We start from the raw sequence: 26,944 nt of genomic DNA, 5'->3' as shown, positions 1-26,944 counted from the left end.
ACCCCAGAAGACGGCTGAAGTTGGCCAAAGTTGTCATCTTCCTATAGCACTCTGCCTGTCATCGCCTCTGCCATATTTTTTTAAAGCTTTCCAGCCACTTCCATTATATTTACATCTTGCCCCAAAATTCTTTTCTTGCTAACCACAAGGACTAAGGTGGATTAGCTATGCTGATTTTCCGGTCACTGTGACCTCAGTGTTCAGAACAGTCTGGCCTTCTCTGTCTCCTAGTCAATGGACCAGAGGTCCATCAGCTGGTAGCAAGAGGTTGTTGAGGCAGGATGAGAAGTCCGGGAATGAATACCAGGAAGTCAACTGAAGAAGACAGAAAAGCTTCCCTTCCACCATACTTTCTTCTTAATGTGAGGTTGTAAGACCAAAAGACTTAGAAAGAACTAGCTACATCTGCCTTATCCCTTTGGAATTACCCACCCATCTTACCCACTCCAATAGCTGTCTAAAATAGAGGAGCTGAGCCAGGTACCAGTGGCTCACACCTGTAATCCTAGCTATTCATGAGCCTGAGATCTCAGGATCTATTTGAGACCAGCCTAGGAATTAAACTCTATAGACTCTTATCTCCTACTAACCAGCAAAAAAAACCAGACATGGAGCTGTGGTTCAAGTGTTAAGAGTGCCATGAATGAAAAAGTCAACTGGAAGGCTCTGAGTTCAAATCCCAGTACCAGCACAAAAAGAAAATAAAGAAAAATTAAAAACAACTACATAGGATTTTTAGCAACGGGAGGATTTCCGATGCATATTAATACAGAGCATTCTTTTACAAGTAAAACCAAAAAACCAAAATGCCAGCCAACAGCTACGGTGAGAATACACTAACCTCCTACCTTACCTCCCGGTCAGGTGTGGAAAGCCACTGGACAGCAGCAGCCAGCAGCACCCGATCACTGCCACCACCCCACGGCTCAAGCACTGTCTTTCCAGGACTGCTCCCCATGTCTATGGCAGCTCTAGCCTTAGCGGGGACCTTGGGGGGTGCAGCCGGGCAGAACATGAGGGGCACGCTTGTCCATCACAGGCCGAGCACTGAGGGGAATCTGGACCTACTTTAAATGAATGAGACTCCATGGAGGCTTCATTTTATTTATAAACGAGGGGATGAGGGTGCCCCCCATTATCGACTTCTTGTATTAAACTGTGCAAAATAGTCTCCTGTGGGTTGATTTGTATTGGCTTCTTCCTCATATTTCCTCCTAAGGACAAAGGGAAGAGGAAGAGGTTAGTACTGGCTGGGAGTGTGGCGGAGTGGTAGAGTGCTGGCCAGCATGCATGGAGCCCTGGCTTCAATTCCTTAGTACCACAAGAGAAAGCACAAGTGGTGCTGTGGTTCAAGTGGTAGTCAATCTTGAGCAAAATGAAGCTCAGGAACAGTGCCCAAGCTCTGAGTTCAAGCCCCTGGACTGGTTAAGGAGGAAAAATAAAGGTCATACATTCTTCCTAGTTTTTTAAGGGAAAAAAATTACAGTACAAGTACAGGAGTACTCATGATCACTGTGTTATTTATGATACCAAATAATTTCCACCTAGCCTGCTCAAAACAAGAACCCCCCATCCCTGACCCCAGGCCACTTCTCAGTGTTACACAGGGAAGTAAATAAAACCACTGCAGTTATGAATTCACCAGGTGACCTGCACCTGATTCTGCAGAGATTGAGTAGCTAAGTCTCTGAACTGCTGAATCTGCTGAATAGGTGTCTGTACCCAAGACAATTCCTGGAGCATTCAGGACAACCTGGAAGTCCTCTTCCTCCCGCTCCCTCCACTTGAAAAGCCCTCTGCAGTGAAAGCCACCACTCCCTTCCTAGAGCTCTACAATGGGCCTCCTTTAGGAAGCCCTCCTGACTCCCAGATTAACGCAGGGTCCCTGGGCTTCAGGCACCCAGCATGGGCAGCGGTAACCTGTGGGTCTGCCCACCTGTCTGAGCCTAACAGGATCCCAGTGAGCAGGAGAGGACTGCCCAGGGAGGGCCAAGACCCCAGCCCAGCCCCTCTGTCTGTTCCCAGTACTCACTGCAGATACTGTTCCTTGGCCAGGCTGAGGTTGCTGCTGTCCAGGGCCCTGCGCAGGTCCCGCTGCAGACGCTGCTGCTGCCGCTCGTGCAGCAGGTTAGCGCGGGCCTTCTGAATCCTCCGCTGGTCCCAGTCCATGTTGCGCTGGTATTCCTCCTCCTGGAGCCTCTGGAGGGGATTGGAGGATCACCACCACCATCCCCCACAGCGCAGGAGCTTGGTCAAGGGGCCACCTAGGGGCTTGACCTCTCACCTTACAGACAGGGAAACTGAGGCTCAAGAGAAGGGGCAGCCCACCTTGTGCTTCCTCTTGTACAGCCAAAAGGCCTTGGCACCCAATTCCCAAAGGGACAACAGGGAGAAGCTGGGATTTCAGGACCACACAGCCCTGCCAGTGAGCAGGTGGACAGTGTGCGAGGCCCCACAAGCCTGGCCCCGCCTGCACACCGGTGTCCACCGCTGTGAACCTGAGGCCTCTGCTGTAAAGGGCGTTCACAGGTGCCTGGGGCCACCTCACAAACAGAGGGATGTACACACCCAGGGCTCAGAATGAGGCACAAAGGCCCAACTGCTCTCAGCACCAGTTCAAGGGTCGGATGGGAGGACGGCGCTGTGAGGACAGGGCCCTGAGGGGCTTGGCAGCTCTCCCCAGCGTGGCTGCTCCAGCCTGTAGACTCCCAGTGTCATGGCAGTGCCCGTTGTTCTCTAAATCTCCCCTGCAGCAGTCCAGACTCACCCTAGCATTCCACCCTCCAATTCCTTTCAAGAGATCCAGTTCAATCCTAAATTCAGCCCTCAGCACCCCACCGTGGCTCCAGCTGGGATGGATGGCAGGACCCAGGAAGACTGTTGCAGGATCATAGATTGTGACCCAGGCCACTCTGCCCCTCCATTTTGGGATCCTTGTGTCTCATCTCTGCATTACATACAATACCCCTTTCCCTGGTGTCACCAAGGGCCATCACCTCACCTGCCTCTTCTCTAGGACCCTGACCTAGCCCAGTGGTTCCCCTGGGACCTCTTACCTACTGACTACTTTTTTTCAATCTACTCCCCCTTTTCTACAGTCTTCTCTCCCCCCCCACATTCCCTTCCTCCCTCCTTCTCCTTCCCTTTGTGCCCTCCCTAACTCATTCAGCAGGCTGCAGCCCAGGCTTACTGGCTCACACCTGCCAGACTGAACCCCTCTCTCCCACTGTAGAGAGGCAGGAAATACCCCTGATGGTGCTCTCTGGGTTTACTTCAAGCTCCTCACCACAACCCCCTTTCTAGCTGCTGGGGCTGCAGGTCCCGGGCCCCAGGCCTTGGGTGTCTATTAACACCACTCTGTGTGATCAGAGCCAGCATGGACACTGCTGGGGATGACGCCCTCATTTACGCCTCTAGCCCAGACCCTCACCTGAACCCCAGATGACACACCCTGCCGCCCAGCAAGCTGTTCTCCCTCCCTAGTGTTACTTGGAGGCTGTGGACAGAATGCTCCTTGTCCTCAACTGCTTCTTCCTTAATAATCACCAGCACACCACTGCCTAGAACAAGCACTCCAGGTCCAAGGTCCTTTGCAGCTAGAAGCGATCTTATGACTATGCGCTGTCTAATTAATCTCCTCAGAATTTTTTTTAATCCCTTCTCTTCCACAGTCCAAAAACTCATTAGAGAGGGCTGGTACTCAAGCAGTCAGTTTGCACCAGGAGGGAGGGCCAGACTGTTAGGGCCCACAGGACTGCCACACAAGCCCTGCTTTCTCTAAGGTGTTTGGCCTAATGTTCTAGTTTGTTAAAAGCTGCTACTCATGGCTTTTTCTTTTTCTCCTTTGCCACATTCAGGCAAATCCAATCCTAAGAGATACCTACTGCATATCTACCTGCCTTCTCTGGGCTACAGTCATTTCTTGCGCTCAAAACTGCTTGTGATTTCTACCAGCCCCACCAGCCTGTTCCTCTGCCCACTTTGCCACCAGCTTCCCAGAGGCTCAGACCAAAAGGCCTGCAGCCCCCTGCACTCCTTCCTTTCACATGCTGTAGCCACATCACATGACTCCATTCCAGAATGGAAGTTCCTTGTGGCAGCTAGGATAGCTGGCTGAGATGAACCAAAGGAGCTATGCACAGAAAGGGGGCGAGGGCAGAGGGCGGGCAGGGCTGAGCTGGGCTGGGCCTGGAGTGGCCAGGCACCTGCTTCTCCTGGACTTGCTGTTTCTGAATGAGGCGGATCTCCCGCAGCTGCTCCTGGCTCATGCCCTTCCAGCAGCTCGGGATGATCCGGTGAGATCCAAAAGAGCTGGCTGACTGATCCTGGCTCTCCGACAGCAGGTCCCCGCACAGCAGGTTGGAGATCTCAGCCCGGTTGTCTTCTTGCTCTTGCTTCTTCTCCTGTCTTTTCCTATCCGCCGACTCCACGGCCTAAGCAGGAGACATCAGAGAAGACTTTTGCTCTGAGGAATCCCAGCGTGTCTGGGGTCCAAGTCTGCAATCCCACCAGGGCCCTGGATGGAGAAGGGGCCGAGAAGGCAGTGAGGGGTCCAGATCTGCCAAGCATGGCTGTGTGGAAGGCCAGAGCCCTAGCCACCTCAGTGCTCGCTCCCTGCAGCTGTGTGCATAGAGCCAATTTACCAAAGCAGAGCTGCCCTCTACCCACTCAGTCTCATCCCTTGACCATGTGGACCTCATAGGTCCGCAAAGAACACAGTGTTCTCCATGGCTCACAGAAGTGGTGGCTTTTAAAAGGTGTAAGATGTGCTGCCACCTAGTGGTCCTGATGGCTTCAGCACCACCCCCCAAACATGAACTCTCAAACTGCTATTTAAATCCCTGTAGAGGGGGGGGGAGGGTGTGTGTGTGTGTGTGTGTGTGTGTGTGTGTGTGTGTGTGTGCGTGTACATGCATGCTACATGATCTACAGTTAGTCACCTGCCCTCTCTGGGCTGCAGGCGTTTCTTAGTAAAGTCAAGAGATGGATGAACACTAATCAGTTTTCCTAGTGATGTTGATTTGACTGATGGATGAATGGGTGGATGAGTAGCTAGATGGAATAGAGGATCCACTGTCCAAAGTCCCATTCAGCTAAAATGAGCCAGTGACTCACACCTGTAATCCTGGCTACTCAGGAGACTGAGATCTGAGAATCCCTGTTCGTCCATGACACTCTCATTTCCAATTAACAACCAAAAAGCCACAAGTGGAACTGAGGCTCAAGTGGTAGAGTGCCAGTCTTGAGTGCAAAAGCTAAGGGAGCCAGATGTGGGTGGCTCACACCTGTAATCCTACTTACTCAGCAGGCTGAGATCTGAGGGTCATGGTTTCAAGCCAGCCTGGGCTGGAAAGTCTGTAAGACCCTTATTTCCAACTAATCAGTAGAAAACTGGAGTGGAGCTATGGTTCAAAGTGGCAGAGCACTAGCCTTGAGTGAAAAAGCTCAGAGACATTGCCCAGGCCCTTAGTTCAAGCCCCATGACCAAAAATAAAACTAAAGGACAGTGCTTATGCTCTGAGTTCAAGCCTCAGGCCCAGAAAAATAAGATAACAAAACCAAAACAACAACAACAACATATTTTGCCATCAATTTACTGTGGGACCTGACTCCTCCATCAGGGTGCTCTCTGAAAATGCAGGGGCAAGGGCACTTTTGTTGGCCGGCCTGGGCCTCTGGGCTACTTCTTTTGCCCTGGCTGCTTGCACAGCTATAGCAGTTTGCACTCTTCCTTCTCCCTACTAGGGAAATACAGCATGCTCTGGGGATTTTTTTTTTTGCCAGTCCTGGGCTTAAGCTCAGGGCCTGAGCACTGTCCTTGGACTTTCTCAAGGCTAGAGCTCTACCACTTGAGCCTCAGCACCATTTTCGGCTTTTTTTCTACGTATGTGGTACCGAGGAATCGAACCCGGGTCTTCGTGCATGCTAGGCAAGCACGCTACCACTAGGCCAAACTCCCGGCCTCTGGGGATTTTTTTGACTGTCCACTTCACTGTGAGGCTTCGTTGAACTTGTTCTCCAGTAGACTTGGCTCACAATGCAGCATTAGTGTGACATAAACAGCTACACAAAATACACATGCACATGAGAGTTCAAAATACATGTGAAGCAAAGGTCTTTGGTGACCACAGGTATAGTCAAAGAGCTTATCTGGAGAACTAATCCAGACATTCTTCACCCAGGCAATCGACCCTGTTTGAGAAGAAAGCCTGGAAGAAGTCTAACTGCCAATGAGATTAATGCATTCAAAGCACCTTCAACCTGGAGCTAGAGAGGAGGAGTTTATAAGGAGGGGAGTTAATACCAGGAGAGCATCAAAGTCTGCACTAATCAGGCCCGTCATGAACACGCTGATCCCCCTGTTCTTGTTAGGAAGTGAACACTGGGCAGCAGATCAGGGCTGCTTATAAGGTGCATTGTGCAGGCCTCTGCTCCCAGATTCTGACTTGGGGAACAGCTCTTACAAGTCACAGTTACTTACGAAACAGGACATTGCTTTTCCAGGCCTCATCAGGGGCCCCAGAGAGATGGGGAAGCCCAGGAAGCTGCCTTGTGCTCACCCTTCCCTCCAGACATGAGCCCAAGGTTCATATACCTGGTTCTTGTTGAATTCTTTCACCGCTGCATTGACCGCCTTCTGAGTGGCAAGCTGCAGCCTCTGCAGGTGCATGGCCACCTCATCAGCCTGTAGCCTTGCCTGCATGTGCAAGTCCTCTGTGAGGAGGCAAGATGCAATCAGACTGTGCATGCCCACCAGGAGCACCTTCTCAGGAGCGCCTTCTCAGGTGTGCACGGCACCCCTGGAATGGTCAGTCACCTCCCACGTCTTCATCCACAAGGGCAGGGAGAGGGGAAATAACAACAGGACCTGCCTCCGAAGGCTCTGCGTGCTAAGAATTATTGCTATGTAGATAGGTAATGTCTACTATGGATGTCTGCAAACTACAAGTGTGCATCTAGCTATCCTTAGTCTATATTAGGGTGTGGAAGTCAGAATGTGGAGAGGAAAGTCTCGGGTGAAGGCATGTTTGAGAGCAAGAGCAAGGGGGAGGGGAGGACGTGGCTGGCTCTGGAGAGCCCTCATTTGTGGGTATGAGGCCTCTGGAGGGGCCCCAGAGCATTCCTACTTCCCCACAGCACCTTGGGAGACCTGACAGGCTCCCCCATACTCCCATTCATCTCCCAGCCAGACTGAGACCACCCATGAGGCCAGTAACCAATTCTGAGTTAACTAAGACCCATCAGCCAACTTGGGCCTTGATTCAGGGTCATGCTTGGAGGATATCACCTGAGCTACTGACCTAGGCCTGACCCCAGGACTTCAAAAATCCTCCCATATGGTTGGAGGCATGGCTGTAGAGGCAGAGCACCTGCCTAGCAAAGTACAAGGTCTTGAGCGCAAAACCTCAGTACCCCACAAAACCTGGGTGATTTGCTGAAGATACTCTTGAGGCTAGCCTACCCCCTTGCCTTTCCTTACCTGCCATTTTGTGGTCAGTGCGGGCTCTCTCCCATTCCTGCTGCTGTAAGGACCACTCTCTGTTCTGTTCCTGTTGGAACTTCTTCCTCTCTAGGAAGTTTAAATCCTCTCCCATGAACTTATGCATTCCCATGACTGAATTCTGGCTATCTTCTAGAATTCCAGCTGGAAGTGCTTTCTTAAGGGCTAGGGGGTCAGACAGGTCAAATTCCCGGCGAGTTTCCGGCCTTTGAAAGGACTGTTGGAAGTCATTGATAAATCTGCAGAGATTTTTCCTGTCTCTCCTTTCCCGGCCTTCTATTATGCACAGGACTTTGTCATTGTGCTTAGTTTCAGCAGCTAGGAAAAACACATTATACACACAAGCTTAGTAAGAGGGGGGGGAAAAAAAAACCCATGTCAAGAAGCAACATTTAGGGGCCTGGAATGAGGCCTAGTGGTAGAGTGCTTGCCTAGCACGCACAAAGCCCTAGGTTTGATTCCTCGGTAGGTACCACATACACAGAAAATGTCAGAACTGGTGCTGTGACTCAAGTGGTAGAGTGCTAGTCGTTAGAATGGTCAAGGACAGTAACCCAGGCCTAAGTTCAAGCCCCAGGGCTGGCAAAAAAAAAAAAAAAGGCAGAGCTAGTAACTGATGGCTCATGCTTGTAATCCTAGCTACTAGGGGGCTAAGATGTGAAGATCCAGGGTTCAAAGCCAGCCCGGGCACAAAAGTCCATGAGCCTCTTACCTCAGTTAATCACTTGAAAACTGGAAGTAGTGCTGTGGTCAAAGTGGTAGATCATTAACCTAGAGCTAAAGAGCTATTCCCTCCAACATTTGTCTTGCTACTAACATTTTCTATCTTTGTACGTAGAATACTTCACAAACTCTTTTTTTTCTATTTTAAAAAGTATCAGAAAGTATAAGATACTTTAAAATGCTGAAGTATCAGTAATTGTTCTATATAACGGAATAAACTCTCAACTGAAATTTTATCAAGGCTCAGATTCTATTTTATGTGAATCCAATCTCAAGAAGTGAGCTCTGTGCATGGGTGTTATTAGTGGAAACAGCATCACCTATAGATTAAGATCTTAAGCCACACGGTGGTAATCCTGTGGTAATAGTCTGTAATCCTAGCTATTCAGGAGGCTGAGATCTGAGGATCAAGGTTCAAAGCCAGCCGAGGCACAAAAGGACCTCCAATTAACCTCTAGAAAATGGGAAGTGGGGCTTGGATCTAGGGTAGGGTGGTAGCCTGGAGCTGAAGAGCTCAGGGACAGTGCCCAGGCCAAGTTCAAGCACCATGACCCACAAAAAAGAAAAGAAAACAAAACAAAAAGATCTTGGATGTTTTTGGGGGTGAGAATGTATTGTGTATTTAAGGCTTTCCAGTTTTTTGGCTTTCGGTTTGCCAGTCCCAGGGCTTGAACTCAGGGCCTGAGCACTATCCTTGGGCTTTCTCAAGACCTAGTGCTCTAACACATCCTGCTTTTTTTTTTTTCTATGTATGCGGTACCAGGAATCAAACTGGGTACTCATGCATGCTAGGCAAGCACTCTTACCTCTAGGCTAAGTTCCTGGCGTTTTTCTAGGGTTTGAGGGGTTTTTTTTTTTTGTTTGTTTTTTTAAAAGACATTCATCTTTAAAATTTACTTCTGGGCCAGGAATTTGGCTTAGTAGTAGAGTGCTTGCCTAGCTTACAGGAAGACCTGGGTTCGATTCCTCAGTACCACATACACAGAAAAAGCCAGAAATGGTGTTGTGGCTCAAGTGGCAAAGTGCTAGCCTTGAGAAAAAAGCCCAAGGACAGTGCTCAGATCCTGAGTTAAAGCCCCAAGACTGGCAAAAAAAAATTTTTTTTTTACTTCCTCTGATCTATGTGAGAACTAAATAGTTTCTATTTATTTGGTGCTGGTACTGGGGCTTGAACTCAGGGCCAGGATGCACCATTTGAGCTCCGCTCAGTTTCAATGTTTTGCTGGTGAACTCAAGTGCCGTCTGGCTTCTTTCCTGCTGGAGCTGCCTTGAATCACCATCCTGTCTGAGCCTTCTGAGTGGGCCACACTCGGGGCCTGACACTAGGCGGGCCCTTTTCCTCTTGCCCTACCTCGACAAGGGCAGCTGTGAGGTGGTGACACCACTGTGTGCGCGTGCCTGGGGGCCACGCTGGGCACGGGGATTTGCACACGCCACGCGGGTGATCTACCCCTGAACAACCCCTCAGCCCAACAACTCTCTATGAAGGCCGGGCCCTGAATGAACGGCCATTTGAGGCAATGCTCACCCAAAGTTTCCTGTCTGGCTTTCTCGGTGGCTTCTCGTATCTTCTGTTCTTGCACCTGAGTATGCCAGGCCTCCGTGTCTCCCTGGACGTGGGAACAAGGGAAGGGCCATCAAGGCCCGGGAACCGGGTCCGCTCCGTGGCTGGGCTCCAGGGCGAGCTGCTGCCACGCAGGCGCCTGCAGCCCTTTCCACCCTGGGAGGCCTGGACCTGGGACCCAGCCTGCGCCCTCAGCTGCCCTCACAGCCTCCCGTCTCACCTCCCTTCTCACCCGCCACTCCGGGGGTGCGCGCGGCCAGTTCCGCTCTGCCCGCCCTCATACGCTCCAGCCCAGAAGGCCAGGCCTGCCTTTCCCGCCCCCCTGCTCAGGCTGGCCCCGATGGCTACTCCGCGGGCCCTCGTCCGGGGAGCAGGGAAAGGGAGCCTGGGCGCAGGCGCGTCCTCCCCGCCCCTCCCCCTCACCCCGAGGGTCCTGTCGCGGGCGTTGAGGACGCGCTTCAGCCGGCCCTGCTCGGCGTGCCTCCTCCTGGCCAGGCCGGCCTCCCGCTGCAGGTCCTTGGGCAGGGTTAGGCTCATGGCGCCGAGGCGGCTCCGGGCGGCTCCAGGCGGCTCCGAGGCGGCCCTGGGCGGCCCTGGGCGGCTCGGCGTCCCCGACCACCGCGCTCCGCTCACCGCGGTGCTCCGCGCTCCGCGCCGGTTGCCAGGGAACCGCCGCGCGCCGCGCGCCCGGCCTCGTCTCGTCTCGCGAGACTGGGCGCCGCGCTTCCCGCGCTTTCCTCGACGGCGCCTCGCCGGACGCCGGACGAGCAGCTCCGGGAGTGGAGGGCGGCGGTGCGGGGCGGTGCGGGGCGGGCGCCGCGATGGGACACCTGCGGCTGCTGCTCCTGGAGAACTTCAAGTCCTGGCGGGGCCGCCACGTCATCGGCCCCTTCAAGAGGTTCTCCTGCATCATCGGCCCCAACGGCTCCGGTAACCGGCACGCCGGCCGCCGGGCGAGGCCGGGGAGGCCGGGCGAGGGGAGGCCGGGCGAGGCGAGGCAGGCGAGGGGAGGCGAGGCAGGCGAGGCCGGGCGAGGCGAGGCCAGGCGAGGCCGGGCGAGGCGAGGCCAGGCGAGGCCGGGCGAGGGGAGGCGAGGCCGGGGAGGCCAGGCGAGGCGAGGCCGGGCAAGGGGAGGCGAGGCCGGGCGAGGCCGGGGGAGGCCGGGCGAGGGACGCCGGCCGCCGCGTGGGGGGGGGTGGAGTGCGGGCCTCACGACGAGTCAGGGCCCACCCCGCCCGGACCCCCGCCCGGGTCCCCTCCACAGGGCTCCCACGCCCCCGCCCTCCCGACCCTCGGGGCGACCCCCGCCCCCTCCCTCCTCCTCCTCCTCCTCCTCGGCCCCCCTCCCTCCTCGGCTCCCCTCCCTCCTCCTCCTTCCCCTCCCTCCTCGGCCCCCCTCCCTCCTCCTCCTCGGCCCCCCCCTATTCAATGTAGAGAACTGAGAAAACCTTAACCTCCCCTCTCCCCACCAAAAAAATCACTAGGGGGCCTGAAGCGTTGCCTAGTGGTAGAGTGCTTGCCTCCTACGCCCCAAGCCCTGGTTTCTTTTCCTCGGGACCATACGCACAGAAAAAGCCGCAAGTGGGGCTGTAGCTCAAGCTGGTAGGGCCCCAGCCTGGAGAAAGCTCAAGGACAATGCCCAGGCTCTTGAGTGCAAGCCCTAGGACTGGGGGGAAAAAATCACTGGAAATCACTATTCCAGTTGGTGGTGAATGCTGATTCTCTCAAATGTCCATATCTATAAAAGAAAAAGTCATCTTTCTTATAGTAACAAATAGAGGTTCTGGTAGTAGTGTGAAAAAGGTTTAAAATTAAGATGAGAAATAGGGAACTTGGCTGAAAGGTTACTGCATGATCCCTAGGAAGAAACAGTGTAAAATCTAGTGCTAGCAGTGGAAGAGAGAGAAGAGGATAGGGTTGTTAGGAAGGTTCAGTTAGCATGAGTGCTGTGATGGGGGAATCAAGGCGGTGTTCATGAAGTCTTGGGGAAAAAAAAGTCCTGGGATCAAAATGGATAAAATGGAAAAAATTCAGTCTGTGTAAGGAAAGCCCTACTTTCCATCCCACTACTCCCACTTCCCCCCAAATCCTGGCCCAAGCCTAGTGAATCCTGGGGAAGAGAACAATAGTACTTTCATTGTCTTCACCGTTACCTTCATTTTATTCATAGCGGAGATTCATAATCTGACCATTTACATACTTGTTTGCTAATTTTTTCTTTCTGCAACAGACAGTTGTTAAGCTAACACTAGCCAGCAGGCCAACATTTAACATTTCCTTGCCATCCTATGTGAAGTTTGAAGTTGCCTCCCCTGATTTCCTTCTGTCCATCACCCAGTTATCTCTCTATTTTAGATAGTCTGTACTAATGCTAAATTCTAAACTCTTTCATTCTAATAAAAACAGTACATGTCTATTGTAAAAATTGGAAAATAAAAAAGTAAAAACATTGCCACAATTCAGTGTTTCCTTGGGGCATATCTATACCATCTTTTTTGTATGCAGACTTTTAAAAAATGAAAATTAGACCTGATACATGCACTGTTTTCAATCTTACTTGTATTCAGAAAATTGTCTTACTTTTTCAGTAAATGTTCATTTCTTCTGATACAGAGCTCACATTTCCTGCAGTGATTCTAAAGTGTTCCTTGCTCAGAACCACACATTACATCTGATTGTTCCATCTTAAATTTCTTTTTATCACAGAGCTTTCATTTATAATATTGCCATATTTCAGAGCTGAGAAAAGTTTTCCTATAGAAAGTTTAGATTTGGGCCGGGAGTTTGGCCTAGTGGTAGAGTGCTTGCCTAGCATGCACGAAGACCCGGGTTCAATTCCTGGGTACCACATACATAGAAAAAAGCCAGAAATGGTGCTGAGGCTCAAGTGGTAGAGCTCTAACCTTGAGAAAGTCCAAGGACAGTGCTCAGGCTCTGAGCTCAACCCCATGACTGGCAAAAAAAGAAAGTTTAGATTTATCCAGATGCTTCCTTATGATGTCTCTCCCTTTTATTTCTGTAAACTGGAAAATATATCCAGTTTTTGTAATATTAGATTGTGGCAATAAGTTGCACAGCTGTGTACATTTATATTTAAAGTGAAGTTGGCTTTTGTTTCTTTGCTGTCCTGAGGCTTAAACTTAGGCTCTGGATGCTGTCCCTGATGGGTTTCTTTGTTTGTTTGCTCAAGTCTAGCATTGTACCACTTGAGCCACAACTCCATTTCCTACTTTATTGGTGGTTAATTGGATATAGAGTCTCCCAGACTTCTTGGAGTGGCATTTGAACCATAGTCTCACATTTCAGCCTCTTGAGTAGCTAGGATTATAGGTGTGAGCCATAGGCACCTGGCTTCTAGTTGGCATTTGTTTATGAATCTAAACTTAAGCAGTGCCCTTCATTTTACATGATAAAGTTAATGTTTGTAAGAGAAGAACAAGGGGAAACAATGAAAACAAAATGGGTTGAGCAACATCAGGTTATTTCTTGTAAGGGTTGTAAAAGAGGACTTATACCAGGTGAATGTAGACTGGGCTTTTTCTGATTACTTACTGTGAGCCTCCTGTTGTGAAGAAGAGATGGTCTGTATGTAGAGATTTACTTGGTTACTTAAAGGTTCAGTGTGATTATGTAGTACTTAGCATGAATATCTGTATTTGAGTTTGGTCTCACTTATGATGCCTAGAGTATAGGAAACTAGTCCAGAGTAAAATCTATATTTGTTTTCTAACCCCAGTGCCTCATAAATTGGTGTTCAGAAATGTTCATAGGATATATAAAGATGTTCCAGAATTCAGAAAAATAGGTTCTTAGAGTATGAAGAATTTGAACTACTAGAACAGGATTGAGGAACCTTTTTGTTATGCCAGGGGCTGTTTGGCTATATGTAGACCGTACAGAATTATTCACTTAAAATTAGTCCTCTATACTTGCCCCAACATTTAATTAACCTCTAATGTGATGGCTTTTCTTTAGTAAGGTGTATACTGTTAGCTGGTGTCAATGATGATACTTAACTGCTTTTCTAGGTTTGTGTTGGTCAATTTGAACACAGTCAAATCTTTGCAATGCTAAGTTGTGGAAACTTTGGAATAGTAAAGTGTTCCAAACACAGATGCAAGTTCTTTTTCTTTTTGTGCCAGTCCTGGGCTTGAGCTCAGGGCCTGAGCACTGTCCTTAGACTTTCTCAAGGCTAGAGCTCTATCACTTGAGCCTCAGCACCACTTCTGGCTTTTTTCTATGTATATGGTACCGAGGAATAGAATCCAGGTCTTCGTGCATGCTAGGCAAGCACTCTACCACTAGGCCAAACTCCTGGCCCCAGATGTAAGTTCTAATATATACTTCCTCAAAGTGGGAAATGCATCATTGCTTTGTGACATTATAAGAACTCCAACTGCGTGATGGGGATTGGTGCACCTGGCATTCAGCTCATCATTTGGCGGCTGAGTGATTTCGTGTTATGGGTTACCAGGCACATCAACTGGTTCCACAGCTTAGGGTGTAGTAGTTAGGTTTGATAGCATTTGCTTACTTTTCAAGGCCATATCAGTCTCACACATTCACCAGCATACTCAAATGTGGAGAAATTTACTGTGTTATTTTCAAGTTGCCCTTTCCAAGTTTTAATGTAGCTTCAAATGATTTCATGTTTGAAAGCAGGGAGCTGTAAAGCTGGTTGGGACCCTGCCACCTGACATTATGGTCCACTGTGAATGCAAGATCACACAGCCACTTGTTACCATTGAGTTCCTCGACAGGTTTTTCCTTCATCCTCATGAACTGCTGATTTCATCCTGGAATTTGTGGAACCTCATGAACATGTCACCCAGCCATAATGTTTCAGAATGATGAGGATCACCAAATGCAGAGTCAAGATCAGTAGCTCTGTATCCTGACAGCGTTAAACTCTGCTTTTGATAATGCTTGTGCATGATACTACTGTTGATACCATGTTATTGAGCAGCAGGGACTGTGCATGGGGACCTTGGAGTATGGTATATCACTAAATCTCTTGGATCAAGACTGAACAATTCAACTTGTCTCTTCACAGATTCAATTTACCTCCTTTTTTTGGTGGAAAAAAAAACAAGCCTTTACACTCTCATTTTTTTTGTTTTATTTTTTTTCCCTCATAGCTGGCATGCTACCATTTGATTCACATCTTCTCTTCCAGCTTTTTCCTGGTAAAGTGGAGATAAGAATCTTCTGGATTTGTCTATGTACACTGGCTTTAAACCACAATCCTCACATCTCAGCTTCCTGAGAATCTAGGATTACAGGTGTGAGCCACTAGTGCCCAGCCAGCAATTAACCCTTTTTATGAGCCAGACATGGTTGGAGCTCCATCTGTAGTAACACCACTTAATTTTTCAGACATCAGCTCAAGTTTTTTTCGCTGATGAAACAAGTCTCTCCAAGTCCTCACCTTGTAATGTCAAGCATGGTTTCCAGCACGTCAAACTCTGCAGCTATCCCATCAATGAAAATGGCCAGTTGGATGGTATTTGTTGTATCTGCTCTCTCATCACAAGTCAGAAAACTTGGAGCTCTGCATACTTCTTCAGTATTTCAGTCTCATGAACTAGGTCAGTAATCTGCTCTGAGTTGGTTCTCTAACTGAAACTGTTTTCCTTTGGTGTTAATCATTCTGCAGCAGCCAGCAAACACTGTTTTACAAACTCAGTTTTACTTGAGGCCAGCATTTTCGTGATTAGCTCATTCACTACATAACTCGTCTGAATAATACTATTTTGTCACGAGGTCTAGTGAACTCATCCTATGATTCCAAACTTCATAGAACACTGATTTTACCCAAATGCATGTGACCTTCCAGTGCATCAAGTTTAGCCTGTTTAGAGCTAAACTTGAGATTGGCTTTTTTGCTGTTGTTGCTGCAAATACTGCCACAAATGAGGCACACAGGTTTGCGTTTAACTTCCTCAATAAAAAACAAAAAAAAAAAAATCTGCCCATTTCTCTTGGAAAGATCAAGACTCTCTGCATCAAATTTTCTTTGTGTCATTTGTAGGATGTCACACCACTTAGGTTTTATCATCTATCCAGTGTGTGTGTGTTACCAGCATCACAATTATTTTGCTTTGCTTATGGTTCACATCTTGTATCTTGGATTTAGATCACAGCCACTGTTCCTCTCATCAACTTCTGAAATCTTTTCCTTGACCTTCATCTGAGATTCATTTTTTGAAGGACTGTCAGTCATGACCTGTGGATAAAGATTGAATTGGAATTCTCTATCTCAACAAAGAAGTTTACAACACTGTGGTCAGTCATTGGAAGCAAAGTCATCACATTGTGAGGAGTCCTGTTGCATCTCATCTTATGGTTGGATCACTGTAGTTTGTCCACAATGTGTTTACACGTTCCCAGCCTGTCTGTCTGGCATTTACTGTCTTCTGAGTTAGTATAGCCCATAAGAAGCACATACGTCTGTTGTCCTATACACTCGTATGTGTGCTCTTTGTGCCTTAAGGGTATTCATTGCTTGTTCCTCAAATTTTATATTATTACTATGATTCGCTTAAAATGTTAAGTTTGTTACTACAAAAAAATGCTCCAAGTTCTTTTAAATTTTTAGTCTTTCCTGTGATTGCCTTGGCCTGGCCAGACCAAATTATTTCAAAGGGCTGTGCATTCTCCACCCCTGTAATAGAGGAAGGAGGTAGAATTTATGGAGAGGGGAATCAAAGGAAACTTCAAAAATGAGCATAATTTTCATAATTTTTATATTACTTTTTTTTGCAGTACTGGAGTTTGAACTCAAGGCATCAGGTATTCTGTTACTTGAGCCACACCCAGTTTTTATATCTTTTGACTACTTGGTCCATCTTTATCAAGTGATGGTGGCCTAAAATACAACTTGCCAGGTACTGGTGGCTCATGCCTGTAATCTTGGCTACTGGAGAGTTTGAGATCTGAGGATAATGATTCATAGCCAGCCCGGATGGGAAAATTTTAGACAACTCTTACCTCCGATTAACCACCAAAGAAATGAAAGTGGAGGTGCAACTCAAGTACAGCTCTAGCCTTGAGCAGAAAAGCTCAGGGACAGCATCTAGTCCCTGAGTTCAAGCCCCAGGACTGGCACACACATACACACAGACAAAAGATAACTCGAATCATTTTCCTGATGTTTTTCTTTCTTTTTTTTGCCAGTCGTGGGGTTTGAACTCAGGGTTTGAACATTGTCCTTGGGCTTTCTCAAGGGTAGAGCTCTATCATTTGAGCCACAGCATCACTTCTGGCTTTTTCTATATATGTGGTACCAAGGAATGGAACCCAGGTCTTCATGCATGCTAGGCAACCACTCTACCACTAGGCCATGCTCCCAGCCTTGATGTTTCTTCTTAATTACAGCTGAGGTCTCCAGTCTATTATAAAACTTGGTTTGTTTTACTCATTTTTTTCAACAGCTAACACTAGTTGGCAGATCAGCACTTAATGTTCCCTATTCCTATCTGAAGTGCTTCCCCAAATTACCCTCCATTTTATCACCCACTTTATCTCTTCTTGACATTTGTTACCATAAACACTTTTTTTTTTGGCTTATTGTCTGTCTTAATAAAACACAAGTCATTAGTCAAGAACAAGATTAATTGGATGAGTTTGTTGGGGAAATAATGATTTTTCAATAGATTTTAAATAAAGGTTGACCAAAAAAGTTTGTTGCTTTATTACTGTCAAATGTAATGCTTTAATTCCATGAATGCGCAATTTATCCTCTGTGTACTTAGCCTAATTCTCAATGTACAGACTACCATTTAACACCCCAGAACATATTTCCAGTATCTATCAATTAACTGCAGCTCACTCAAAGAAATTAGCACCATTTTAAACAATTTTAGTTCTTTATAAAATGATCCTAGGCCACGTTTCTAGTGACTGATAGCCTTCCCTTCTCTTTGTTCCCATTGTTTCTCACAGATGCTCAGAATTCAAATTTGCTTGTAGAGTTGTGTTGTCATAGAACAAATAACAGGCTCATGATTGGACAACAAATCTGCCATGGGAATTGAGAATCCCTGAGGCTACTCTTTGGTTTAGAAATTGGCTGGGAGGACTTGTAGGACTCAGCACATAGTTGTAAATGGGATAATTAACAATGACAAGGTACAAAGGGAAATGGTACATGGGGCCAAGTCTGAGGAAACCAGGCACAATTCTGAGTCCTTACCCATTGGAACAATATAGTTATTAATTCCTTCAAATATTTCCATGCCCCGCTGTTGTCTATACTAAAGAACTTTCACACACACACATCCTTCACTAAATACTCAGTACCTGGGATTTTTATTGGGAGATGATCACACTCACTGTCTAGTCTATGCCAAGATTCCACATTCCTGGAATGAAAGTAGATGTTCAACCTAAGTCATTGTTTGGATCCTTATGACTAGGAGACTAGACACTCAGCCCCAAATCTAAAAACCCAGAGCCAGCCAGCCTCCCACATATTATCAGATCTGCTGATGAGATTGATTCCTAGCACCATCCCACCCCTGCTATGAAGATCCTGGCAATCTTAATATAGTCCTGTATTTTTGAGTATGTGAAAGTCTGGTGCTACATTAACTCTATGTAATACTTATAAATTCTGTACTTGGCAATGAGAATCACTGAAATGCAGAGAAATGATTTACTCTGGTATAATATGCAATATCGGGAAAGAGCTTGAATTTAGATCTATGTACCTAATTCTTAAATTTAAATCTCTTTATTGCATTGAACCCAGAGCTTTAGAGAAGAAACAAGTGATCCAGAACTTTTTTAGTCATGCATTTTGAACACTGACCAGTAGGATTATTAAATGACTGGCTGTGTTTCATTCTGTTGGTAGCCTGCTTTTAGCTCCAGGCATGGCTTTTTAGAATGTTTTTCTCCTTCCTTTCCCAGGAAAATCAAATGTAATGGATGCACTTAGTTTTGTAATGGGAGAGAAAATAGTTAATTTAAGAGTGAAAAGTATTCAGGAACTTATTCATGGAGCACATATTGGAAAACCTATTTCTTCCTTTGCAAGTGTACAAATTGTATATGTGGAGGAAGATGGAAAAGAGAAGAAATTCTCGAGGATTATTCAAGGTAATTGCTATCATGAGTCGTTTGATTGCCTGCTTTTTTCTTGTGGGTTGGGGAAAATAGAATTTAATATTTTTATCTCCATAGTGAATGGATATGTTTATTCTCAGAAGCAAATACCAGCCTATTCACTACAATTCTTTTTTTTTTTTTTGCCAGTACTGGGCTTGAGCTCAGGGCCTGAGCACTGTTCTTGGGTTTTTCTCAAGGCTAGCACCCTCCCATTTGAGCCACAGCATCACTTCTGGCTTGTATATGTGGTACCCAGGAATTGAACACAGGTCTTTGTGTATGCTAGGCAAGCACTCTACCACTAGGCCAAACTCCCAGCCCCTTTACTACAACTTCTTTAAACACTTGTTTGTTGAGAATGGTTTTTTGGTTGGTTGGTGTGTGTGTGTGTGTGTGTGTGTGTGTGTGTGTGTGTGTGTGTACATGCGTACATGCATGCCATTTTTGGTACTTGGAGCCAGAGCCGTCCCTGAGCTTTCTTGCTCAAGTTTAGCACTTTGAGCCACAGTGCCACTTTCAGTTTTCTGGTTGTTAATTGAAGATGACTCTCACACACTCAACTGCTCAGCCTGGCTTTGAACTTAAGGCCTGAGTGACTAGGATTATAGGTGTGAGGTACTAGTGCTTGGCTTTTTTTTTCCTGGCTAATTTGAGAGAAGGAATCTCCTGGACTTTCTGCCCAGCTCTCTTTGAAGAAGATTCTCTGATCCTAGCCGCCCGAGTAGCTAAGATTACACGCATGAACTACAAGCACCGAACTCAGCATTTTTATACCTGGTTATTCAGTTAGGATGAAAGAGGAAATCTACCAATAAGAGAAGTCATGAGAGCGTGGCCTGGTGGTAGTATGTATGAAACCCTGGGTGCGTTTCCTCCATACCATATATACAGAAAAAGCCAGAAGTGATGCTGTGGCTCAGTGGAAGAGCACCAGCCTTGAGAAAGCCCAAGGACAATGTTGAAGCCCTGCATTCAAGCCCCAGGACTGGTCAAAGAAAAAAAGAACACTAGGGGGCCACTGGTCCCGAGTGCTTATAATCCTATTCAGGAAGATGAGAACTTGAGAACTATGGCTGGTTTGAGAAAACACCATCTTCAAAATAGTAAGCAAGAGCCAGGCAGGAGACATGGGTCAAATAGTAGAGTTCCAGCTAAGCAAACATGAGACCCTAAGTTCAAGTCCCAGTACTGCCAAAAGAAAGAAAAGAAAAATCCTTATTATATACTTACTTGAATCATAATCTTTAAGTACCTTGCCATGTTATCATCCATACTGGGTAATTTTCTAACGTGGGGGACGTTTTTGTATTGAGAAGAGATCCCTTGTGTTGCTCGGGCCCACCCCACAATCCCTGGGCTGAAGTGACCCACTTTGTCTTAACTTCACAAGGAGTTGGAAGTACACTTTGTACTACAACACCCAGCCTTTGGATTTTTGACCCACGAGTATTCATATCAGTAAGAATTCTCTTGTGCACCTATTTAAAATCATCATCCCTCCTCATGTGGAAACTCATTCTCCTTTCCAGCTCGGGTGTGTGTGTGTGTGTTGCATACACATCAGTACAGAGGCTTAAACTCAACACTGGTGCTCTACCCCATAACCCATACTTTTACCTCTGGCTTTTTGCTAGTTAACTGGAAATAAGAGTCTCATGGACTTTCTTCTTTGGAATGGCTTTGAACCTCAGTCCTCAAATCTCAGCCTGCTGAATAGCTAAACTATTGTTAAACTATCACAAAATAGTCTTCGGCATGCAATATGAACTTGATACTTGTTGGTTGATCAAACACATTTATTAATAAGCTGGCTATTTTAATGAGAAAATATTCTGTAACCATTTTTATTTTTTTAATTTCAGGAGGATGCTCAGAATTTTATTTTGATGATAATCTTGTGAGTCGCTCTGCTTACATTGCTGAGCTGGAAAAGATAGGTATAATTGTCAAAGCACAGAACTGTTTAGTTTTTCAGGTAAGTCAGTGTATCGGTTTAATTCATGGTCTTGAGCAACATCACTGTATTTTAATGTTGTGCTTTACTATTTTGAATAGGGAACTGTAGAGTTGATTTCCATGAAAAAACCCAAAGAAAGAACTCAGTTTTTTGAGGAAATCAGCACTTCAGGAGAACTTATAGGAGAATATGAGGAAAAGAAAAAGAAGTTACAAAAAGCTGAAGAAGATGCACAGTTTAATTTTAATAAGAAAAAAAGTGTGGCTGCAGAGCGCAAGCAGGCAAAATTAGAGAAAGATGAGGTAAAGTATCCCAAAGATACAGCCAGTAATTTCTTAAAATTGCTAGATATTTCCTTCAAGCTACAAACATTCACTTAAGATAAATGAAACCTGATATTCCTGAGAGGTAATCTTTTATTTGGGTGAGGAGTTAATTGGGTGTCAGACTGCTCTGCCCAGCCTGCTGCCTTGGGCCATAATCCTCCAGATCTCAGTCTCCTGTAACTAGGATTGCAGCTGGGGCCACCAGCATCTGACAAAAACAGACCTGTTGGTTTATCTCCCACTATTTTTTCTTCCCAAATAAGCAGAATAGCATTACATGGCAGAGACACACAAACTTTTGGATATTGAATGTACTTAAAAATCAAAGTTTCAGGGCTAGGAGTTTGGTCTAGTGGTAGAGTGCTTGCCTAGCATGCATGAAGACCTGGGTTTGATTCCTCGATACCACATACATAGAAAAAAAGCTGGAAGTGGTGTTGAGGCTCAAGTGGTAGAGCTCTAGTCTTGAGAAAATCCAGGGATCCAAGGACAGTGCTCAGGCCCTGAGCTCAAGCCCAGGACTGGCAAGAAAAAAAAAATCAAGGTTGCATCCGGGTGTGGTGGCTCATGCCTGTAATTCTAGCTACTCAGGAGGTTGAGATCTGAGGATGGAGGTTTAAAGCCAGCCCAGGGAACTAAAAAGTCTGTGAGACTTTTATCTCCAGTTAATCACCAGAAAACTGTAAGTGGTGCTGTGGCTCAAGGAGTAGGGCAGTAGCCTTGAGCTGAAGAGATCAGGGACAGTGCCCGGGCACAGAGTTCAAGTCCCAGGGCCAACAAAAAAAAATAAAGATTGTAGATGCTGGTGTGGCTCACAGCTTGAACCCTAGCTCCTCAGACACTGAGATCTGAAGTTTGAAGCCAACCTGGGTAGAAAAGTCTGTAAAATTCTTATCTCTAGGTCTGGGAGTTTGGCCAAGTGGTAGAGTTCTTGCCTGGCATGCATGAAGACCTAGGTTCGATTCCTTGGTCCCACATACATAGGAAAAAAAAAGCTGGAAATGGTGCTGAGGCTCAAGTGCTAGAGCACTAGCATTGAGAAAGTCCAAGGACAGGGCTCAGGCCCTGAGCTCAAGCCCATAACTGGCAAAAAAAAAATCTTATCTCTAATTAAACCAGCAAAAAAAAAATAATAATGAAGATGTAGTTCAAATGGTAGAGTGCAATCCTTGAGTAGGTGTCAGGGGAAGCTAAGTGGGAATACAAATCCCAGAACTGGCATACACACAAATTATCAGTTACCCCAAAGGTTTTATTCGTGTGGATTATATTTAACTAATATTTGTTGAGGTGGAGTTAAAAGTGCATATTTTAAAAGTATGTTTTAACTGGATTCTGATGGCTCATTCCTATAATTCTAGTTACTCAGAAGAATGAGATCATGAAAATCATGATTCAAAGCCAGTCTGGGTAGCAGAAAGCCAGAAGTGGAGGTTTGGCTCAAGTACTAGAGTGCTATACTTCAGAAACCAAGGGAGCGTGTGAGACCCTGAATTCAAGCCCCAGTACCAGCACCAAATAATTGTATTTATATTAATTTTGTTTTATTATATTTAAGTGGTTGTACAAAGGAGTTATCTTCAACAGGCAGTTTGTGAATACAATACCTCTTGATCAGTATCGCCCCTTTCATCACTATCCCTATTCCATTGCAACCCCTCTCCTAGATAGATGGTTTAATGGCGCATGTGAAAATAGCAACTATTGCATATGAAGATACTAATTTTTTCTGCCAGTCCTGGGCTTGAGCTCAGGGCCTGGGCACTGTCCTTGGACTTTCTGAAGGCTAGAGCTCTACCACTTGAGCCTCAGGACCACTTCTGGCTTTTATCTATGTATGTGGTACTGAGGAATTGAATCCGGGTGTTCATGCATGCTAGGCAAGCACTCTACCACTAGGCCGAACTCCCGGCCCATAATTTATTTTTATTTTTAAAAACTACATTTTTCAGAAGGCGCATGTTATCCTTAATACGTGGCTATTAGATCCAAACAGTACAAGAGCGAGGACTCAATATTTGTATACCCAATATTATGAACATGGTATTTGAGATAAACACGACTACATAGACATAAAAACCTATGACTCTATAGACATAATGTTTGATTACATAGTTTAATATGTATCTATGATATACAAACCCTTACCCTAATTTTGATTATGTTCTAAAAACTAAGTGCCAGAGATTATATATAGAGATTCCCTTCTTGAATACTTGTTTGTTAAACATGTCATTTGAAATATGATGTAAAAATCAATGTTAATAAATTCTTTTAAAAAAAACTACATTTTTCTTTTAAAAATTAATTAGGAGAGTATTCGTATATATATTTAGAATTACAGGTGTGAGCCACCAGCATCATGTTTCGCTTTACATTTTTATAATCTTTTTAAGATCTGGAGTAGAGACGATTGCTAAATTGTCATAAATATTTCTAGTTTCACACTCAGTAAATATTTGGAGAAAGATAGATGAATGTGTTCTTATTAGTAATATTTGTTTCTTTTTACCTTTGAGTATGTTTGTATGTATGTTCCTGTTTTTGTTATTGGAAGTGTGAAACAGAAATATCAGACTATAGTAGTAATATTTCCAGTATACTGGACAGCATATGTAGAACTTTAAACTTACAATGAGTGTAGTCCAGCATCCTCAGGCCTGGGCAGATGCTGACAGGTTACCTGAAACACCTCTTCCTGAGGGGGCCCGTACTGCTCCTTCTGTCTTTTCTTTTTCTGTCCTAGTCTCAGGGCTTGAACTCAGGGCCTGGTCGCTGTCCCTAAGCTGCTTTCACTCAAGGCTAGCACTCTACCACTTGAACCATAGCTCTCTACTTCTAGCTTTTTTGGTGACTAACTGGAGATGAGGGTCTCATCGCTTTCCCTTCTTCCCAGGCTAGCTTCAAACCTCAAACCTCATGACCTCAGCCTTCCAAGTAGCTAGAATTATAGGCATGAGCCACTGGTACCTGGCGTGTTATTTCTTTATTCACAACCCAAATAAACTGGTTAGCTATAGCCAGTATTTTATCTGTAATCACTGAATTTGAAGTTGCTAGGGGTCTTATAAAAGAATCTTTCTTCAATTTACAAATGATGAAGCATAATGTCAATGGATTGCCAAATTCACTGATGGAGACAAAAATGGATGAAGCCCCAAGTAAGCAGATGCCACCTTTTAACCACTATGTCACTGAGTAAGTGAATGCAAAGTCATTTACTAGTTAAACGTATATTTTGGTATATCTAGAACCTCCAAATAATGCTGTTTGGGGGAAAGTACCATTTTTAATAACAAAGTCTCATTAATGATCACTGTGCAGTAATTGAAAGGTCAGCTTTAATGGGTGCCCTGTTAACTTGTGTTGAATTGTACTATTTCATAGGCAGAACGTTACCAAAGTCTCCTTGAAGAACTGAAAACACACAAGATAGAGCTGCAGCTTTTCCGACTATATTACAATGGGAAAAAAATTGATTTTCTGAGCACTGAGTTAGAACGTGTGAACAGAGATTTGAGTGTTATAAAAGAGACTTTTTGTCATCATGAAAACATAATAAAAGCCAAGAAAAAGGAGCATGGAGTACTGGCTAGACAACTACAACAAACAGAAAAAGAACTGAAGTGAGTTGTTCAAAATTGGTATTAACAGTTGGATCTTATCTAAATTGATAAAAATACAAGGAACTATGAGAGCTCAGGGTCTGAGCACTGTCCTTGTACTTTCTCAAGGCCAGAGCTGTACCACTTGAGCCTGAGCATCACTTCCACCTTTTTTTCTATGTATGTGATACCCAGAAATCGAACCTGGGTCTTCATGCATGCTAGGCATGCACTCTACCACTAGGCCAAACTCCCAGCCCTTGAATGCTTTTTTGATATACAGATGAATTGTAAAACTAGTACACTGTTTTGAAATTTCTCAAGCCTTATCTCCTGCCATATTTCTGAGAATTAATACACTGAGTATTGATTTCTTCTTATGTGTCTGTGCTGGTCCTGGGGCTTAAACTCAGGGCCTGTCTCTAAGCTTCTTTTGCTCAAGGCTAGCACTCTACAACTTGAGCCACAGCTCTACTTTTGGCTTTTTTGGTGTTTAATTGTAGATAAGACTTTATTGCCCATACTAGCTTCAAATCATGATCCTCAGATCTCACCTTCTAAGTAGCTAGGTAGCATGAACTACCAGTGCCCAGTGATACATTTATAATCAGAACCCACACTATTTCATATTTCCTTCCCTCCCTCCCTCCCTTTCTTTCTTCCTTCCTTTCTTTCTTCCTTCCTTCCTTCCTTCTTTCCTTCTTTCCTTCCCTCCTTCCTTCCTGTCTTTTGTCAGTCATGGGACTTGAACTCAGGGCTTGGACTGTGTCCCTGGGCTCTTCAGCTCAAGTTGAGCACTCTACCACTTTGCCACAGTGCTACTTCCAGTCTTCTGGTAGTTAATTGGAGATAAGAATCTCACAGGCTTTCATACCTGCAGTGGCTTTGAACTATGAACCTCAGATCTCAGCCTCCTGAGTAGCTAGTATTACAGGTGTAAGCCACTAATATTTGCTTAATGTCCTTTTTTGACCCAGAAGGTTACATGACATTTGTCTGTCTGTGTGGACCCCTTCTGGACTATGACAGTTTATCAGACTTGTTTTCATAGGCATGGCATTTTTTTGGAACTATTCGTCCAGGATTTTTGTAGAACATTTCTCATTTGGGTTTTGTCTAATAGTTTATTCATCATCAGGTTTTGGGGAAAGAGACCACAGAAGTAACATTCTCACGTTGTATCAACAATGATAACATTCTCATTATGTTGTATCAAAAATGTGGTCATTTACCTTTATCACTTGATCATGGTAATGTTGGTCAGATTTTCTGCCAATTTTCAGTATATAACCTTTAGAAGGAAGTCACTGCACTAAAGCCCACTCTTAAGGGGTGGGCATTAAGACAGAATATCTACATAATGTGTGTATAAGTCTAGATAGGGGATTTGTCTCTAGTGTTTTGTATTTATTCAATCAACGGTCTATATCAGAGATATTTGGGTTATACTTTAATATACACTTTTAATTTTTATTGCTTAGGTGGGTCCATTAAGGGACCAGAGATTTTTGCTTCATAAATTCCATTGTCACTTCACCATTACTGTGAGAGTGTTTTTCCTTTTTTCCTGTTCTTAATTTCTGACACTATAAAGATGCTCTTATAAGGACATGTTTTAACATTACCCTGTCTAGTTTGCATGAACCTGCCCAAGGCCTAGGGTCTATTGTTTTTTCAAGGAATATTGGCTCCTTTTTAAGCTGGGAATGTGGCTTAATGGTAGAGTGCTTGCCTAGCATCCACGAAGCCCTAAGTTCTATTTCTCAGAAAAAGCCAGAAGTGGTGCTACAGCTCAAGTGGTTGAATGCTAGCCTTGAGTGAAAGAAGCTCAGGGACAGTGCCCCAGTGCCCGTGCCCTGAGTTTAAGCCTCAGGACTGGCAAAAAAAATGGTTCCTTTTATTGGAGAACATTAGGAACCAACATCTGTATGCTAGGTGTACTTACTGATCCAGGGTTGTCTGCCTCTAGGCTGTCTCAGCTGACAGAATTAGAAAACATTTGTTAGATACTTATACTGTATACATCCATATATATATATCCATCTGTAACTGTATTTAGATTATCATGACTTTATACAGAAATCTCACTGTTATCTCTCCCACATGGAGTAATCCATCCTTTTCTTGTTTATCTACTTGTTTCTTTCCAGCAGTGAG

At 45.4% G+C, this 26,944-nt stretch overlaps 2 protein-coding genes across 3 annotated transcripts in view; one reads left to right on the top strand and one right to left on the bottom strand.

The window, feature by feature from the left end:
* Positions 1–1,088: 1,088 nt before the first annotated feature.
* Ribc2 (RIB43A domain with coiled-coils 2) lies at positions 1,089–10,374 on the bottom strand. The gene is made up of 7 exons (XM_090328885.1): positions 10,212–10,374; positions 9,753–9,834; positions 7,481–7,819; positions 6,596–6,714; positions 4,206–4,433; positions 2,033–2,199; positions 1,089–1,214 (listed from the first exon to the last, which is right to left on the bottom strand). Exons 1-7 carry the CDS (start codon positions 10,323–10,325, stop codon positions 1,136–1,138), a joined length of 1,128 nt encoding a protein of 375 aa, XP_090185011.1. The 5' UTR covers positions 10,326–10,374; the 3' UTR covers positions 1,089–1,135.
* A 158-nt stretch (positions 10,375–10,532) lies between these two features.
* Smc1b (structural maintenance of chromosomes 1B) overlaps positions 10,533–26,944 on the top strand; it is a 61,577-nt gene continuing 45,165 nt past the window's right edge. For both annotated transcript variants that reach the window (XM_090328884.1, XM_090328883.1), the window contains exons 1-5: positions 10,533–10,718; positions 18,702–18,890; positions 20,762–20,874; positions 20,955–21,158; positions 24,570–24,808. In XM_090328884.1, coding sequence (XP_090185010.1) covers positions 10,610–10,718; positions 18,702–18,890; positions 20,762–20,874; positions 20,955–21,158; positions 24,570–24,808 — 854 coding nt within the window. In that variant the 5' untranslated portion in view covers positions 10,533–10,609. The remainder of the gene's footprint in view (positions 10,719–18,701; positions 18,891–20,761; positions 20,875–20,954; positions 21,159–24,569; positions 24,809–26,944) is intronic.

Source organism: Megascapheus bottae, chromosome 2 (assembly GCF_031878675.1).
Source record: "Megascapheus bottae isolate mThoBot1 chromosome 2, mThoBot2.hap1, whole genome shotgun sequence".
In the NCBI taxonomy this organism is placed as follows: domain Eukaryota; kingdom Metazoa; phylum Chordata; class Mammalia; order Rodentia; family Geomyidae; genus Megascapheus; species Megascapheus bottae.
The sequence above is the reverse complement of the archived record's forward strand: the minus strand, read 5'-3'. Positions and strand labels throughout refer to the sequence as shown.

Coding starts and splice junctions, on each gene's coding strand:
- Ribc2 (XM_090328885.1), bottom strand. CDS start 10,325: ATGAGCCTAACCCTGCCCAAGGACCTGCAGCGGGAGGCCGGCCTGGCC. Junction 9,835..10,211: donor CCCGCGACAGGACCCTCGGG/GTGAGGGGGAGG, acceptor TCCCACGTCCAG/GGAGACACGGAGGCCTGGCA. Junction 7,820..9,752: donor AGCCAGACAGGAAACTTTGG/GTGAGCATTGCC, acceptor TGTTTTTCCTAG/CTGCTGAAACTAAGCACAAT.